The following is a 14,990-nucleotide window of genomic DNA, read 5'->3' as shown; positions in this document are numbered from 1 at the left end:
TTCAGGACTTGGCTCAATGGCATGAGTTCAGAGTTTTCTAGGAGATTGCCTGCCTCCGTCAGCAAAATGATCAGATAATATTTACAAAATGCAATGGATTGTAAATACAAAGGCAGTGAAGTGTGGTCCTTCTGGGAGAAAAGACTGAGTACCCCGTTATACCAACATTGTTTCTAGAAAGTGTTGCACATTGACGCTTCAGTGTTTCCAGCAAACCAGTATCTCAATCCCTGATGCATCTCCTTGGAGGATTATGTCTGGACTACAGATTTCTTAATCTATACTGTGACTGAGCTAGGAACAGCTAAGAAAGCAGGAGAGGCTCCCTAACAGCTATGATACCACAGAATGCAGCCTGAGAATCCCTCTGTTTACCTGAAGATGCGCTTGTTTCAATTCAGTGATCATCACCTCACACAAAGAGAAGCAGAGCTAGTAGTTAATTATTTCTGGGAAAGTATCTCTCCTTCCCACTTTTGAATTATTTCAACAGGTCTGGCCTTTCCAAATTCCAGTGTGTAAGCGGAATGACCCTGTGTCCTGGAGGGGAAGACATATAACAAATATGGCTACAACGCCATAAGTAGTACACTGTGACCTACGTTCTCTACTTACAGGCCTCTCTTTATCTGAGGGGCAACGACTTGGTAATAGGCATGTCTCCACTGTTGAACAGGAAGAGTTTCAGAAGTAGGAGAGTGGAGGTGTGAGGGTGGGGAAGGAAAAGAACAATTCTCATTTTAATGGAAAAGTGCATTGGTCAGCCAGGAGCAACAATGACATTCCCCTCCCCCAGAACTGATTGCACAAACTCAGAGAGGTCCAAAGTCACATTAGAATCTCTGAGGCACTCCTGGTTCTAAGAAAAATCATGATCCAGTAGTCTTTGCAGTACTGTAGACTGATAAAACTAACCCGTTTCTATTTCTTAACAAAGCAAAGCATCATCTCATAGGGATCACATTCACCATTTCCTCCAGTATCACCAGTCTCACAGTGTTGAAATGGGACTGATCAGCCTACGATGGATTGCACATCACCCAAGGAGAAAGGAAGGTGTGGAAAAGGCATACAGTACATTTTATACTGCTTCACAACCATGTTCACAAGGGGTAGGGACTGGGGGTGAGGGGAGATTTATTGCTGTTTCATACAAAATACAGGATGATATCTAAACTGAATCAAATGAGATCACAATGGTCAGTATTTTCACACTGTGGGATGAAGGTTCTTGTTTTTGCCCAAGGATGAACTGTCTGTTGGTTAAAGAGGAAGAGGGGAGTCAAAGCTACACCTGGGATATCAGCTGCATATTGAAACTTGGGGATCGAGACTGCTTGGTAAGGGGAGCCCCTGGGGTAAGGAGATCTTTACCTTCCCCAGCTTGGCCTAGCCGGTCCTCCTGTAGACTGATAGTTGAAAACCGATTGGAATTGCCAGCTGCTAGATTAGTAACACCCTCAGTGCCAACCCCAACAATGGAAGCTGCTTGACCACCATTCACATAGTCAAATGATTTACTGGAGGAAGTACTGGCGGTCCGGATCAGGCTCAAGCTACTGGCTTTTGGTACCACCTGCCCAGCAGGCAAGCTGAGGTGTTTCTTTGTAGGTGTCATCTCAATTGTTTCTGCAGTAAGGTCAGTTGGTTGGTGCAGGTACTGCTTCCGAGCTACTAAATCTCGAGGGCTCTCATTGGATTTAGTGGCAGATGATGTTTCTTTATCCTTAGCTGAACGCCCACTTGCTGCTTTCCTTAAACTGCCCCTCTGGGATGTGGACGATAGAGGCTTGGTCCCAACTGGCTGGCTACTAAGGGAAGCTCCTGATGAAAATCCTTCGTCAGCATCATTGAAGTTCACGGATTCCTCTCTTCCATTTACACCCTCAGTATCTACAAAAACCCAACACAAATAAATCAGACCCAGAAACTAAACAGTCAAGTTACATGAAGTAGATGTGTACAGATGTAAACAAAACGTCACTAAAAACGAACTTCATTTTCTGATCCAAACACTTTTCCACTTGTTAACGGATTCCTGCAACCAAAAATCTTCCCTCTATACATAGTGGATAGTAACTTTAGTCAGCACCAAATTCCAGTACTCTACACTAGCAGCCTGATTTACCTCTCACTTGCCTGATTTTACACTGATGTAGCCTCATTCACTTCAAGGGAGTTATTCCTGATTTACATGTGTAAATACGAAAACTCAGACTCCATATGGTTTATTTATCTCTGTTCCATTCATATGCACTGTGCCTGGTTCTCTCACACTTGTATAAATCTATTATGCTTTTGTTTACACAAGTGAGAGGAGAATCAGAGCCTCTTGTGTATGTACTTTTTATCTGGGTAAACCTCTCATCTGTATTATTTTATCACCTTCTGTAGAACTGATCAGCTCCAGCATTACTAGTAGAGGCACAGATAATTGTGAGCATCTGAACAACTCTGCTTGACTATCCAATCCATTAGCCAATTCAGTCTGAAGGATTCTCCACAACCCCTTCACTCATCCTTTCAGCCTAGTTTGCTATTTTTATCCTGATTTAGGGCTGCATCCCAAGAGGTACTGAGTACAGTAAATGCAGCTCCTGCTGAAGTCAATGTGAGTTGCTGCAAGAGCTCAGCAACCTTTAGGAACAGGTCAGACCATTGGTCACCAATCGCCACCCCGCCTGCAGGTGTAGTAGATTTCAGCAGATGCTAACTGGCACATAATGTGACTAAACTTTCTCCTGGAGATAAACCCTAACTCCTAATTGTCATCTCTCCCCCAAACCCCAGTCCTCCTTGCACTTCCAGCAATTACATGAAGCTGGCTTCCATCATATCACTTGTAACCTGGCTGCCTAAATATCTTCTATCTATAAAATACCTCTTTGTATATGGAATACAAGATTAAGCTGCAAAGTGCTGCACCCTGTGGAAGAGACTTTGTGCTTCTGAACAGGACCTGCCTGTCAAACAGGAACCTATCACTCCAGGCCATGAATGGAGAACAGAGAATACCTAGAGGTGGCCTCAGTTTCCTAGGATGCAACCTGAAGTCTGGTTTTGAAAGTTAGGAGTTTAAAACCCAACTGTGAGGGTATGTCTACACTTCAATTAAAAACCCATGTCTGGCCCATGGGGCTTGGGCTCAGGGTCTGTTTAACTGGTATAGATGTTCGAGCTTGGGCTGGAGCCCAGGCTCTAGGACCGGAGCCCAGGCTCTAGACCCTGCGAAGTGGCAGGGTCCCCATAACATCTAAACCAAAATTAAACAGACCCTTCTCCAGAGCTGAGTCAGCTGGCATAGGTCAGCTGCAGGTGTCTAACTGCAGTGTAGACATACCTTGAGTGTATTAAGTCAGTGATCTTTGGAAGTAAGTCTGACTTGACAGGGTGCAAAGGTGGATGAGCTCTGCTGTTTTACTGGCTGTATTTACTGGCAGCAGGTTCCTTTGCAAACTACTTCTAGTTTGTGGTTTTCATTTTGCTCCCTTATTTTCCATTACTAAGGAAACAGATGCATTTACTTCTTGAGTGTTTGCTTTCAGTCCTATACCATAAAAAGGATTGTACAAAAAATGGCAAGTATTTTCATAAAAAATGCAATTTTGTTTCAGGCCATTTTGAAACCCCAAGGAAATTCATAAAGTAGTTTTTACATCAAAACATGACAAAATATGCATTTCTCACGTAACTGAACAGGACTTTGAATTTCAAAAATTGTAGTTTTTGCATTTGAGTGAAAATGAGCTCATTTTCACTCCAGCTGTCTTACTTTCAAGATTAAAAAAGCAAAATTTCACCTTTTTTTTTTAAATAAGGCCTTCCATTTGTAAGAATTTCAGATTTCCCTGTGATAACTCTAAGTATGACTGCTTGCGGGAAACCCCAGGAAGTGTACATGTTTGACAGCTTCATCTGCTGCATTATTCCAGTGGCAGTTTGCTCACTCTGCTCTGGCACATACCATAGAGATTATCTGAAGCTCATTAAATGGTGGCAAAAGGTTTATGAGTCTAACATACAGGAATGAACCTACCCTTCCACAGACTGTTGCCAGTGCACTGACAAAGGTGACAAGTTGTCTTTAAACTTTCAAGTTACACAGCAGCCTATTGAGACCAGTACTTTGGCTCTTGGTGCTCCTTCACCACGCAAAAATATCTAGCTTGGCTATGCATCATATTTCAGAAGCAGGAGCGGCGCCAGGGTTTTTGCCGCCCTAGGTGGCAGCGCTCCTCCTCCGAGCATTCAGGGGTCCTGGGGTCTCGGCGGTGGCAGGGGTCCTTCTGCTCCGAGTCTTCAGGGCACTTTGGCGGCGGGTCCTGGAGCAAGTGAAGGACCTGCCACTGAATTTCCGCCAAAGACCCAGAGCAGAAGGACCCCCCACCACCAGATTTCCGCCGAGGGCGGCAAAATGCCGTCCCCCAAATCCTGCCTCCTTAGGCAACTGCCCAGGGTCGTCTAGTGGAAGCACCGGCCCTATTCAGAAGCAGAAAGCAGAACAGCTTTACAGATGGGGTTTTTTGGATCCCTTTCCCTTTTAGGAAACCCTTTTTGTTGAAGCTAAGATCACTGTTATTCCTGGTTTCAGCCTTGCAAGGGGGCACTCAGCCACTTTCTAACCTAAAGCCATTCTCAGTAGAGTACAATGCTGGTCTGCTTTATTATGTAATCCTCATAGGTTTACTCTAATATTCAACCTCCCATAACTGTAGGAAACTTCACAGTACTGCAATCTTCATACCTGGAAAAAACTTTAGCCTCAGGACAAGACAAGCATTTTAAACTCTAAGGGATATTTTCTAATTATTAAAATGCATTTACTACAACTTCCTGAATATATATTTAAAATGTGTTTTTTTTCCTGTTTGATCAAATCAGTCCTTTAGAAATATAAAAGTGTTTGTCTTCTCATTTATTCACACAAATACTTCCCCACATTAAACAATGAGACATTTTACGAACAACCCACCACCACCGTCCTCAAAGGTGCTGGTTAAAGGATAATACAACCGAAATACCCTGAAAACAAAAGAAGCTTTTCCCATCAGACCCAGCATTTATATTCTTTTATACCATCATGCAAAGCTGAATGAAAGTGCATTGATTAGGAACCCCAGCAGCAGCTAACACCTCCTCTCTCAACCCTCCCTTATTCAAATGGATGATGTGTAACTTGCAGGGAGACACCCCTAAGCAATATGGAAAAGCTTTATTTGAACACTGATGCAAACACTGTGAAGAAGCACCGAAGTGTTCATGAGAAAATAATCAGGGATGCTAAACAGATTATCCTACTTCAGAAAAAACACCATGAGACAGCAGAAAGAAATTGGAAAGGTAAAACTGTCAAGTATCCATTCAATTTAGAGAGGAGAATGAGAGGCTTGGTGCAAGCTTTTGGATGCTGCAACCATGCAGAGGCCCAGGCAGCACAGCAATGCTGAAGAATGAAGAAAACAGACAAAACAACATGCAGGAAAATCTCTCGCTAGTCAGATCCCAGATACTCAGGAAAGTTCTCATTGGAGTGAAGTCTTTCACCTTAGTAAAATACACCTTAAATATATACAGACTGGATGGTAGTTTTCCTCTAACACTACCCTCAAAGACAAGGAAAGGGAGAGTGCAGTTCAGTTCTCTATACCCCTTATTTGGAACAGGGAACTCAGAAAAAGTGGTAGGTTTCTTCTTTTCCAAGAGAATAGCAACAATCAAAACAGCATCTTTTCCTGAACAGCCCCATAATTGACTAAAATCCTGGAAAGGAAAGGAGCTCATGTGATATAAAAATGAGAGGGAAAATGACAAGTCAACCACACAGCTTTTGTCTTCAAGTTTCTCAACATTTTCTATAGGAATTAGTGCTTCTCTAAAGAATGCACTTTTAGTGTGACACAGAAGTCAATACGAAGTAGATCCAGCAGAAGTATTACATTTATTTTTGGATTTGTTCCATGTCAGCTTTCCCCCTACCATCATCTACTGGCCACAAATGATTGTGTATACCTACTGCTGCAACCCAACAGAAGAGTATCAACACACGTAACCCTTTTAAACACACATCCTTTCTGAGGTGTCACTAAGCCACCTCTCGGAAACCAGCAGAACATTCCATGTATTGGTTCCAAACACTAGTTTAAAAGGGGTATTTATTCTGTTTATCCTTCTCATAATTAGATGCATAAACAAACTTGAACAATGAAAGGGATTACTAGGGTTTACCAAGAAAGATCTTTCTCGTTTCACGCTGCTGTCAGGTAGGACATTGTCACTCAATTGAGGGTATTTGCAAATTTAAGTTTTCTGCAAAATTATCATCATCAATAAATTAACAAGGTAATATACATAACATAAAAATAATAATTTAAGTATTAGTAGTCAAATCTGCTTTAGCTCCATGGCCACTTTCCACCCCATAATATTACTGAATGGCAAAGTTTGTTCAATTTGAGCAAACAGGCAATTGTCAGCTTTCTATGTTCAGTTATCTGCTCAAATATTCTTCACTTTCATATCCAGGAAAACCATGCAAAGTGATGCAGACTCCAAAGGAACAAGTCAAACGACATGGATATTTTAATAACTCAAGTGTTAGAAAGGGGAGGCTACATTCTGGGCAACCATTTTTAATGAAGGTTCTCTGCAAAGCTGAGGCCTTCTCCATATCCTTCAGGACATGCACATGCAATCGTCAGTACAGTGGAATAAGACGAATCAGAACAAATGGAGTAAGGCTGGGGTAGGGCTCTTGTTTACTGAGCATGCTCAAACTCACTACACACCAAGGAGCAGATTCTAAAACTTCAACAGCATCATGTTTTGTAAGTATCTTATTTTCCAAAGAAGTGGGATGTTGTGACCCTCATTCATTACGGGCTGATTCACTGCGGTGGGTTCCATGGTAACAATACATCAAATCTAGAAGAATCTCAGATTTTTGTTTCCACAAGGACACCCCGAAGGGTATGCAGTACATATGAAACAGTCTGCAAATACCTTCTCTGTTTCAGAGAAATTGTGACCTTTATAGCTGTTGGAAATGCCAAAGGAATGTTCACACAGAAAAGAAAACTTAAATTACAGAAACAGATTAGGAAGATCAGAGGACTCTTGGGAATACATTTTCAGCTAAAAGCCCAGGGAATTAAGCACACCACCACCACCACCACGAGAAGTCATGAATCAAATTCACTGCATGAAAGCATACCTCTTACCAAGTACAGATGATAAGTTAATAGACTCACTAAAGGAAAATGAACCTGTATCAGACAACCCACAGAATACTACATGTGGCTGCAAGGGCAGCTGTTGCAAAATCCAACAGCATACACTAAGAGAACCTGTTTGTGAAGAAAAACAGTCACTGTTTTAAAGTGGCTGGAAACGTGACAACTTGATTCCATTTAGGGGATTGGTGTGGTTGTTTACAGCCAGTCCACTCACGCAGGCTAACAAGATGGTGACACTTTAGTGAATAGAAGTGTGGGGAATAAATATAAAAGAATTTATTCAAAGCAGAACACTGGGAATCTACTTCTTAGGCAAACCCAACTTTAACAGTGACAGGAAATTCACTTTGGAATTTTGAAACATTGTTCCAATACTAGCTTGTTAATCTAAAGTTGTAGTAAGATTCTTTTATACCCTAAAACGGGTTTTCTGAACTGGGCTCATGCTCATTTGGTGCAGTATTTTTCTTGCAAATATTAGAGTAAACATGCTCAGTAATAGGAAATTTCCAAGCAATCTCAATGCTCTTAGATGCTGCCCTTGCCTTTTCGTTAGCCATGCCAAGCTGCCTTTCACCACACAGAGATGCAAGCCCCAGGCCAGCCCACATGATAACAAAAGGTAGTACCTGACCTGGTGCTAGGTATATAGGGGATGTGTGTATTGCAAAGAGAAGCTAATACACCCTGGGATAGTGGAAACACGCACTAGAATGGAAAGAAGTTCTGCTTGGGGATAGGGAGCCAGGATCTTCCTCCGGCAACTGCCTCACTGACTTCTGCCTCCTCTCTGTCCTACCCTCTGTTGTGGCTGCTGTCAAGGTGGGCTCCGGTGAGCCATGCTCAGGGGTCCTGCGCACCAGCACCTCCCCCTCTTGCTCACGTTTGATCCCTAGGTCTGTGGAGCCGTGTTGGATCGGGGAGCCAGGAATGCTTGAGTCAGCCTCGTTTGAGAAGTCAAAGCCATCTGGGATTCAACACATAAAATTTTAGTGCTTTTCTATTCCTTTCTAGGCATTCCAATCCAGGCAGGGAAAAGAGAAGATTTATGTGGACATGGAAAAACAAAAGCACTATCCACACTGCACTGTACAGTGAGTTATAGGGGGAGCAAATTGCACAGTACACAACAATGGTATGCTCTAACTGCTCCATGTGAACACTGCTGGAGCAAACTAAAAGATACCTAAGCTTTTGAAAGAGGAGTATGTTAAATGCAAACTTTATACCTTTTAGTTCATGCCAGCAGCTTCTACACAGGGCTTTTGGTGCACTCCGCAATTCACACCCTCATAATCCACACTGTATGCAGTGTAGACATAGCCTTACTTATATACACACACGAGTACATTTGTGTGCACACCACAGAAAGAGGCAGATGAATATATTGTACGTGTGAGAGACTGGCAAGTGAACAAAACGATATCAGTGGTAAGAACAAACATGACTGAAAATCTGCAAAATGGTAACGTTTGTTTCTAGGCTTGGGCAACCTGACTTGACAGATCATGAAGCACTCCAATTCTTGATGCATAAAAATAAACTGTAAAAGAAGGGACAGGGGTTTGAAACCAGGGATCAAGTTTTCCCTTTGCGATATTTTAAGTTCCCACTTTTTACTTTCAGCCATTTATGCAGCTTTTTCAATGGATGTTTTTATACATGCAGGAACACAAAGCTTTTAAATATGACAGTGATTTCTAAGCAAGCTTTTTGCCATACTTATACTGAAGGTGCACCTGCCCACATCAAGAAAAAACTACCACCACATCTATTTTTCTTCCTTGCACAATTAAATATTATTCTTAGCAATACAGGTATCCATCAAGAAAAATAGGGGAGTGAAGGGGAATGAGATAAGTTACCCAAAAGTAGTTTAGGAATTTTTCTCTAAGAACAAATGGTCTGATTTAGAGGGGCACAACTCAATCTCCCACAGACTTAAGTGGGATCAGTGGTTGCTCAGGACCACTGAAAAAGTCAGGCCAACAGATGGGAGGCAATGTGGTCTAACGGACTGAGTGTGGGACTGGGAACCAAGAACTCCCAAGATCTAATCACACCTCGGCCATGCTACGCAACATGGAAAAGATACCTAACCTCTCAAGCTTCTCCATCCGTAAAAGGAGGGTAACATTTACTTACCTACCTCACAGGAGTACTGTGAGGTTTAAAGAGTTCATGGCCATGCAGTGCTCTGAAAGGATGTAAAGCGCTATATATTGTTACAAAATACTGCTGTTTGAAAAACAATTAAATGAAACTATTCTGCCAACATTCAGATTCAGAAGCTAATTGGTAACGATGGAGATGAACACAGTACAGTATGTTATTTGCGGCGCCATGGGACTGCTCACCTTCTCTCCTCCAGCGATGGCGGCGGATGGAAGCTGTCGTAATGGCAGTCCGAGAGATCCTGGGCACTGTAGGAGTAACCTCCACCTTCAGTACCTTCTGGCCTTCTTGCGACATATCAGGGGCATCAAAGGGCAACGAGTTCTTCATGGCATTCGCAACCTACGGTAACAGTAAAATCCTATGCAAATTCACCACCCTCAACTATACTAAGAGCGGTGCCAGATTTCATTGTCAGACTGGATGGGGAGACAAAGATTTGGCAACAGTATATCAGGCTGCCACACATAGACATGGCAGCGACTTCAGGACTTCATGTTTCATGACCACTGACAGGCTCATTGCAAAGCTGACATATCTGGACTATACAGGACTTCCTTCTCCCTAGGAGGGTTTGAGCTTCCCCATTCTTATTTTATTAAATGATCTATTTGTTTTGCTGCAGATTCACTGCACAAAAAGAGAGTGTTCCAACAGAGTCAAACTTCAAATGAAACCCAGTAGTACTATCCTTCAAGAATTAGGTCACAAACCATGTCAATGCAAACAGCACAAGTGCAATCAATGGCTACATGAATAAAAGTAGTGTTTCCTTCACAACGGTCACATAATTAGCTCTCAATCTTCAACTACCCCTTTTTGTCAGTTTTCTACAAAATTTTAGAGAACTGCAGCATGACAATTAGAGAAGCTCCACAATAAGTTGTTCTCTACAATAAACGATAGGTACGAGAAGTGCTGATAAAGCTGGAACTCTATTTTTGCAGCTCTAAGAGAGAGCAACTGATCTCTTCCAGCTTTGAGACTTAACATACTATTGTAAACATAAAAGCAGCTGTAAAAATGGCATTATGGGGTTCCACATTTATTCTTTCAGTAATTTCCAGATGAAACTTCCCAGTTTACAAATTAGAAGATAGCAGTTGGCTATTCAAATGGCTAACAAACTAGGATACGAAAGTCAAGTTGGGGTTTTTGCAGCTTGTGCACCATCACCAGTATAATAAACTTGCAGTCAGAATTTGGTTCACACCTTTTTTGACAGATGAGAAAAATAGAATCCAGCTCATCATCTGTGGCGGTGTTGACTTTGCAATACTAATACACTAATAAAATAATAAATACGAATACTTTGCACTTACATATCTTAATTCAAGGATCTCAACATTTATTAAAACTTTCCCCTAACAAAGCAAGCTGATATTACTCAAAGGGGAGTGATAAGTTGAGTAACAAGGTATCGTTTCCCTAGTTATTTTTCTGCCTTTAATCTCACTCAGTCCCATCCTATACAGCAACAATTGCTATTGTAAGTAGGACAAGCTTTTCTTCCTTCAATGCAGTTAACAGGCATTAAGAAGAACAATGCTATGTAGTCACCCAACTGTTTTTTTCTTGGATCATTTAAAGTCATCAGTGATTTATCAAAAGTCGAAACTGCAGAGACAGAAGTATTTTAAAGACTGAAGTTTGTATTGGGATGTATAACAGAGCTGCAAGACATGGCCCTTTTTAAATCAAGTAATTTATTTGGTTGCTCATGGCAAAGACAAGCAAACATCAGTGAAATATATTTTTAAATTGACAAAACAAAACCCAGAGATGGATAGTCCTATGTCAGTTCAACTGAAATCCAGATTAACTGAGGGCAGGTCTTCACTACAGCCGGGATCAACACTCTAGGATCAATCCACCGGCGGTCGATTTAGGGGGGGTCTAGTAAAGGCCCGCCAAATGGACAGCAGATTGCTCTCCAGTCGACCCCTGTACTCTACCCCTCCCTCCCCCTACACGACGGCAGATTTTCTCCTGTCGACTCCCCACAGTGAAGACCCTGCGGTAACTTGACCTAAGGTATGTCGACTCCAGCTATGTTATTCACATAGCTAGAGTTGCGTAGCATAGGTCAATTTACCACGGTAGTGCAGACATAGCTTGAGTATACACCTTTAACAAGAGGCTCTACTGTGACATAGAGGCTCATTGCTACCAACTGGCAAAGGGTTCATGACTGTCAGCAACTCCTACTAGGCCTGACAAACTCACTATACCTAACACATTGCTTTCATAGTATTTATCCATAAATAGTGTCCTGTCAAGTATCAAATGAAAGCTGGTCATTGTATTGTTGAGAAATATATGTACTGTACTGACATTTAAAAAGTTTTGTTTAGATACTGTAGTATCTAAAGTCTTTAACCAGGCATAGCTGACAAACAGGTTTCTTCCAGACAGGAGATAAGATGTATCTCTCTGTCAAATGTAAATTGAGCATTGAAAGCCAAATCTGAATACCGTGAAACAGGCAGATGGAAAGATGCTGGAGACTAGAATCCACAGGGGGTTGTCTTGTCTCTGGGGTGCAAAGACAATGGACTTTGGGGTATAAGAGGGAAGCACAGGGACCACTCTTTTATTCTGTGCTTGAGGGGGTAACCAGGCAGTGCGCTTATGCCCATGAAAACAAGATTTCAAACAACCTTGGCTGAAATGATGTAAGGAAGTTCTTAAATGAGAAATTGCTTTAGACGAGGTTAGCTTGTTATAGTTCAAAGTCTTCCAGAAGTGTGTTATAATTTTGTTTTATTTGTAACCTGTTATTCTTGTTACCTTTTCTCACGATCTCTTAAAATCTTTACCTCTGTTACTAAAACTTATACAGTAGAACCTCAAAGTTATGATCGCCTTGGGAATGAAGGTTGTTCATAACACTGAACAAAACATTATGGTTGTTCTTTCAAAAGTTTACACATGAACATTGATGTAATACAGCTTTGAAACTTTACTATGTAGAAGAAAAGTGCTGCATTTAACCATCTTAATTTAAATGAGACAAGCACAGAAACAGTTCCCTTGTCAATTTTTTTTAAACTTGCCCTTTATTTTTTTTAGTAGTTTACGTTTAACACAGTGTTGTACAGTGTTTGCTTCCCCCCCCCCAACCCCACCCCCGCTGCCTGATTGCACTCTTCCGGTTCCAAATTAGGAGTGTGGTTGACCGGTCAGTTCGTCACTCTGGTGTTTGTAACTGAGGTTCTACTGTACCTGCTTTCACAATAAACAGATTACAGTGCTGTGTTATCTTGGAGCAGATAGTCATTTGAATCAAAGGCTGGTGCGTTTATACTATTCCCTTGGGAGTAGGGAACCTGGTAATTGCTGCGAGTGTCAAGTGACAGGGGCTGGATTCTAGAGGGGGATGCTTTTGGAGTGGCTCAGGGGCTGAGGTCCAAGAGTTGTTAAATTGTAAGGCAAAGGAGCGGCTGGTAGAGCCCTGGGGTGATTGCTTGAATGGTTGAAAGACTGGTGGCATCTGGGAGCTGACACCTCACTACCACAAGAAAGACTCCCTCTTGTCTGAGGCAAAGGGTTAACAAGGGGACTTGTAGTCCCGGGCACCCCAAGAAAGTGTCATATTTACTTTTCTGTTAACGTGTTCTTTTAGTCCATACTCTATACTAGGGGTAGGCAACCTATGGCACGCATGCCAAAGGCAGCACGGGAGCTGATTTTCAGTGGCACTCACACTGCCCGGGTCCTGGCCACCAGTCCGGGGGTCTCTGCATTTTAATTTAATTTTAAATGAAGCTTCTTAAACATTTTAAAAACCTTATTTACTTTACATACAACAATAGTTTAGTTATATAATATAGACTTATAGAAAGAGACCTTCTAAAAACGTTAAAATGTATTACTGGCACGTGAAACCTTAAATTAGAGTGAATAAATGAAGACTCAGCACACCACTTCTGAAAGGTCACCGACCCCTGCTCTATACCTTTAGTCTCTTCTATACTGAAGAGAAACACAGGAAAATGCATTGTTTAAACTGTGAGACATCCTTTGTCTAAATTCCTGTGGTTGTATCAAATATTTTGTACATAGTTATGAATAAATATTCCTTTGGGAAGGAGTTCTACCCAAGGAAGGGAGGGTAAGTAGTGGCTGTGATATCTGAACTATGTGTCTTGTTTAACAATATTAATTTTAAACTGTAATCCCATTGTTCCCCATGATTGGGGAAATTCTGGTAGAGGGTAATCTCTCCTCCCAGTTTATTGGCACAGCATAAAATTCTCTATAGTGCCCACAAAAGGTCTAAGGAAAAATAAGTCAGTTGGGTAGTCATCTGCCCTTTGGAAAAGTGTAACAGTTTATCTTGGAAAACTCACGAGAGAAAAGAAAGGAGAATTTTACACAATGTATGTGGATGTTCTCAGGAACAAGCAGAGTAATACTGTGTAATGTTTACAAGCTTCTCCTCTTTCTTTTTTTTTTTTTTTTTTTTATTATTATTATTACAGTTGTCCACGCTGCCATCCTTTCATCACCCAGGCATGTAACCTGGGGGTTATTTGTAACTCGTCCCCCTTTGTTGCCGCACACATGCAGGCCATTTCCAAATCCTGCTACTTCTTCCTTTTCAGCATCTCCAAAATTCATCCTTTTCTCCATCCTTAGAGACAAATCTCTCATTACATTCTGTCTTGATTACTGCAACAATCTCCTCTGGCTCCAAACACACACCCTGACCCACTTCAGTCCATACAAACCTGATCTTTGCCTGTTGTTTTGATCATGTAACACGCCGTTTCGAATCTCTCCATTGGCTTCCCATCTGACATAACAAATTTTAAGATTCTTCTCTCCTTCAGAGTTGTACATAACTCTGTCCCTCCCCGCTTATCCTTCCTTGTCAAACTTTGTTTGGTCTCACCCCCCCCACACCCTTTTTGTTCCGCTATTGCTCCCAAACCTCATCCATTTGATTTGTGAGCATCTCTCACAATCCCCTTCCATGCATTCCCTGATGCAAAGTACAATCTCCCTGCATTTGTCTGCAGGGTCATCCTTAGGGGGTGCGGGGTCCGGGACAAATCAGCCCCCCCCGGTGGTGCGCAGGGCCAGGAGCCCGGGAGTGCTGCAGCACCCCCCCTCACCCCCGCACTCCTAGTTCCTGCACCTATGTCTTCCGGTACTGACTGCTGTGGCCAATCGCACCAGGCTGCAGGGCCCCCCAAAGAGCGGGGCCTGGAGTGGTCGCCCTGATTCGCCCTACCCAAGGGTTGGCTCTGTTCATCTGCGCCCTGCTCATATTCCCTCTTAAAAACTCCTGCTGTGCTGCTTATTGCAAATCAAGCTGAAATGGATAGAACATGTACATTGTTTTTCTCCTTCCCTGATCTCAGTCTGTTTATGTTGTCAGTACCTAGGAACGGGGCAGTGCTCAGTCAGAACTAATGAAAAATCTCAGTGCAACAGCAGCTCCAGAAAAATATGAACCCTAAGTGTGGAAGACTGACTGACAAGCACTTTCAACCCAGATTGTACGGCTAAGGGGAAAAGGGCGGGGGAGAAATCATGCAAGAAAAATAGACCTCGTCCAGCAGGAAAAACTTGCTA

The 14,990-nt window shown here is 42.2% G+C and overlaps 1 protein-coding gene across 4 annotated transcripts in view; it reads right to left on the bottom strand.

Annotated features, from left to right (window-relative positions):
* Window positions 1–465: 465 nt before the first annotated feature.
* Window positions 466–14,990, bottom strand: part of HYCC2 (hyccin PI4KA lipid kinase complex subunit 2) — a 104,989-nt gene continuing 90,464 nt past the window's right edge. For 3 of the 4 annotated variants that reach the window (XM_054043756.1, XM_054043757.1, XM_054043758.1), the window contains 3 exons: window positions 9,590–9,749; window positions 8,032–8,199; window positions 466–1,893 (listed from right to left, as the gene is read on the bottom strand). In XM_054043756.1, the coding sequence (XP_053899731.1) occupies window positions 1,289–1,893; window positions 8,032–8,199; window positions 9,590–9,749 (933 nt within the window). In that variant the 3' untranslated portion in view covers window positions 466–1,288. The remainder of the gene's footprint in view (window positions 1,894–8,031; window positions 8,200–9,589; window positions 9,750–14,990) is intronic. The other variant, XM_054043759.1, reaches the window with a different exon arrangement.

Source organism: Malaclemys terrapin, chromosome 11, assembly GCF_027887155.1.
Source record: "Malaclemys terrapin pileata isolate rMalTer1 chromosome 11, rMalTer1.hap1, whole genome shotgun sequence".
NCBI lineage: Eukaryota > Metazoa > Chordata > Testudines > Emydidae > Malaclemys > Malaclemys terrapin.
Note: the sequence above shows the minus strand (reverse complement) of the source record. Positions and strands in the feature narration are given on the sequence as shown.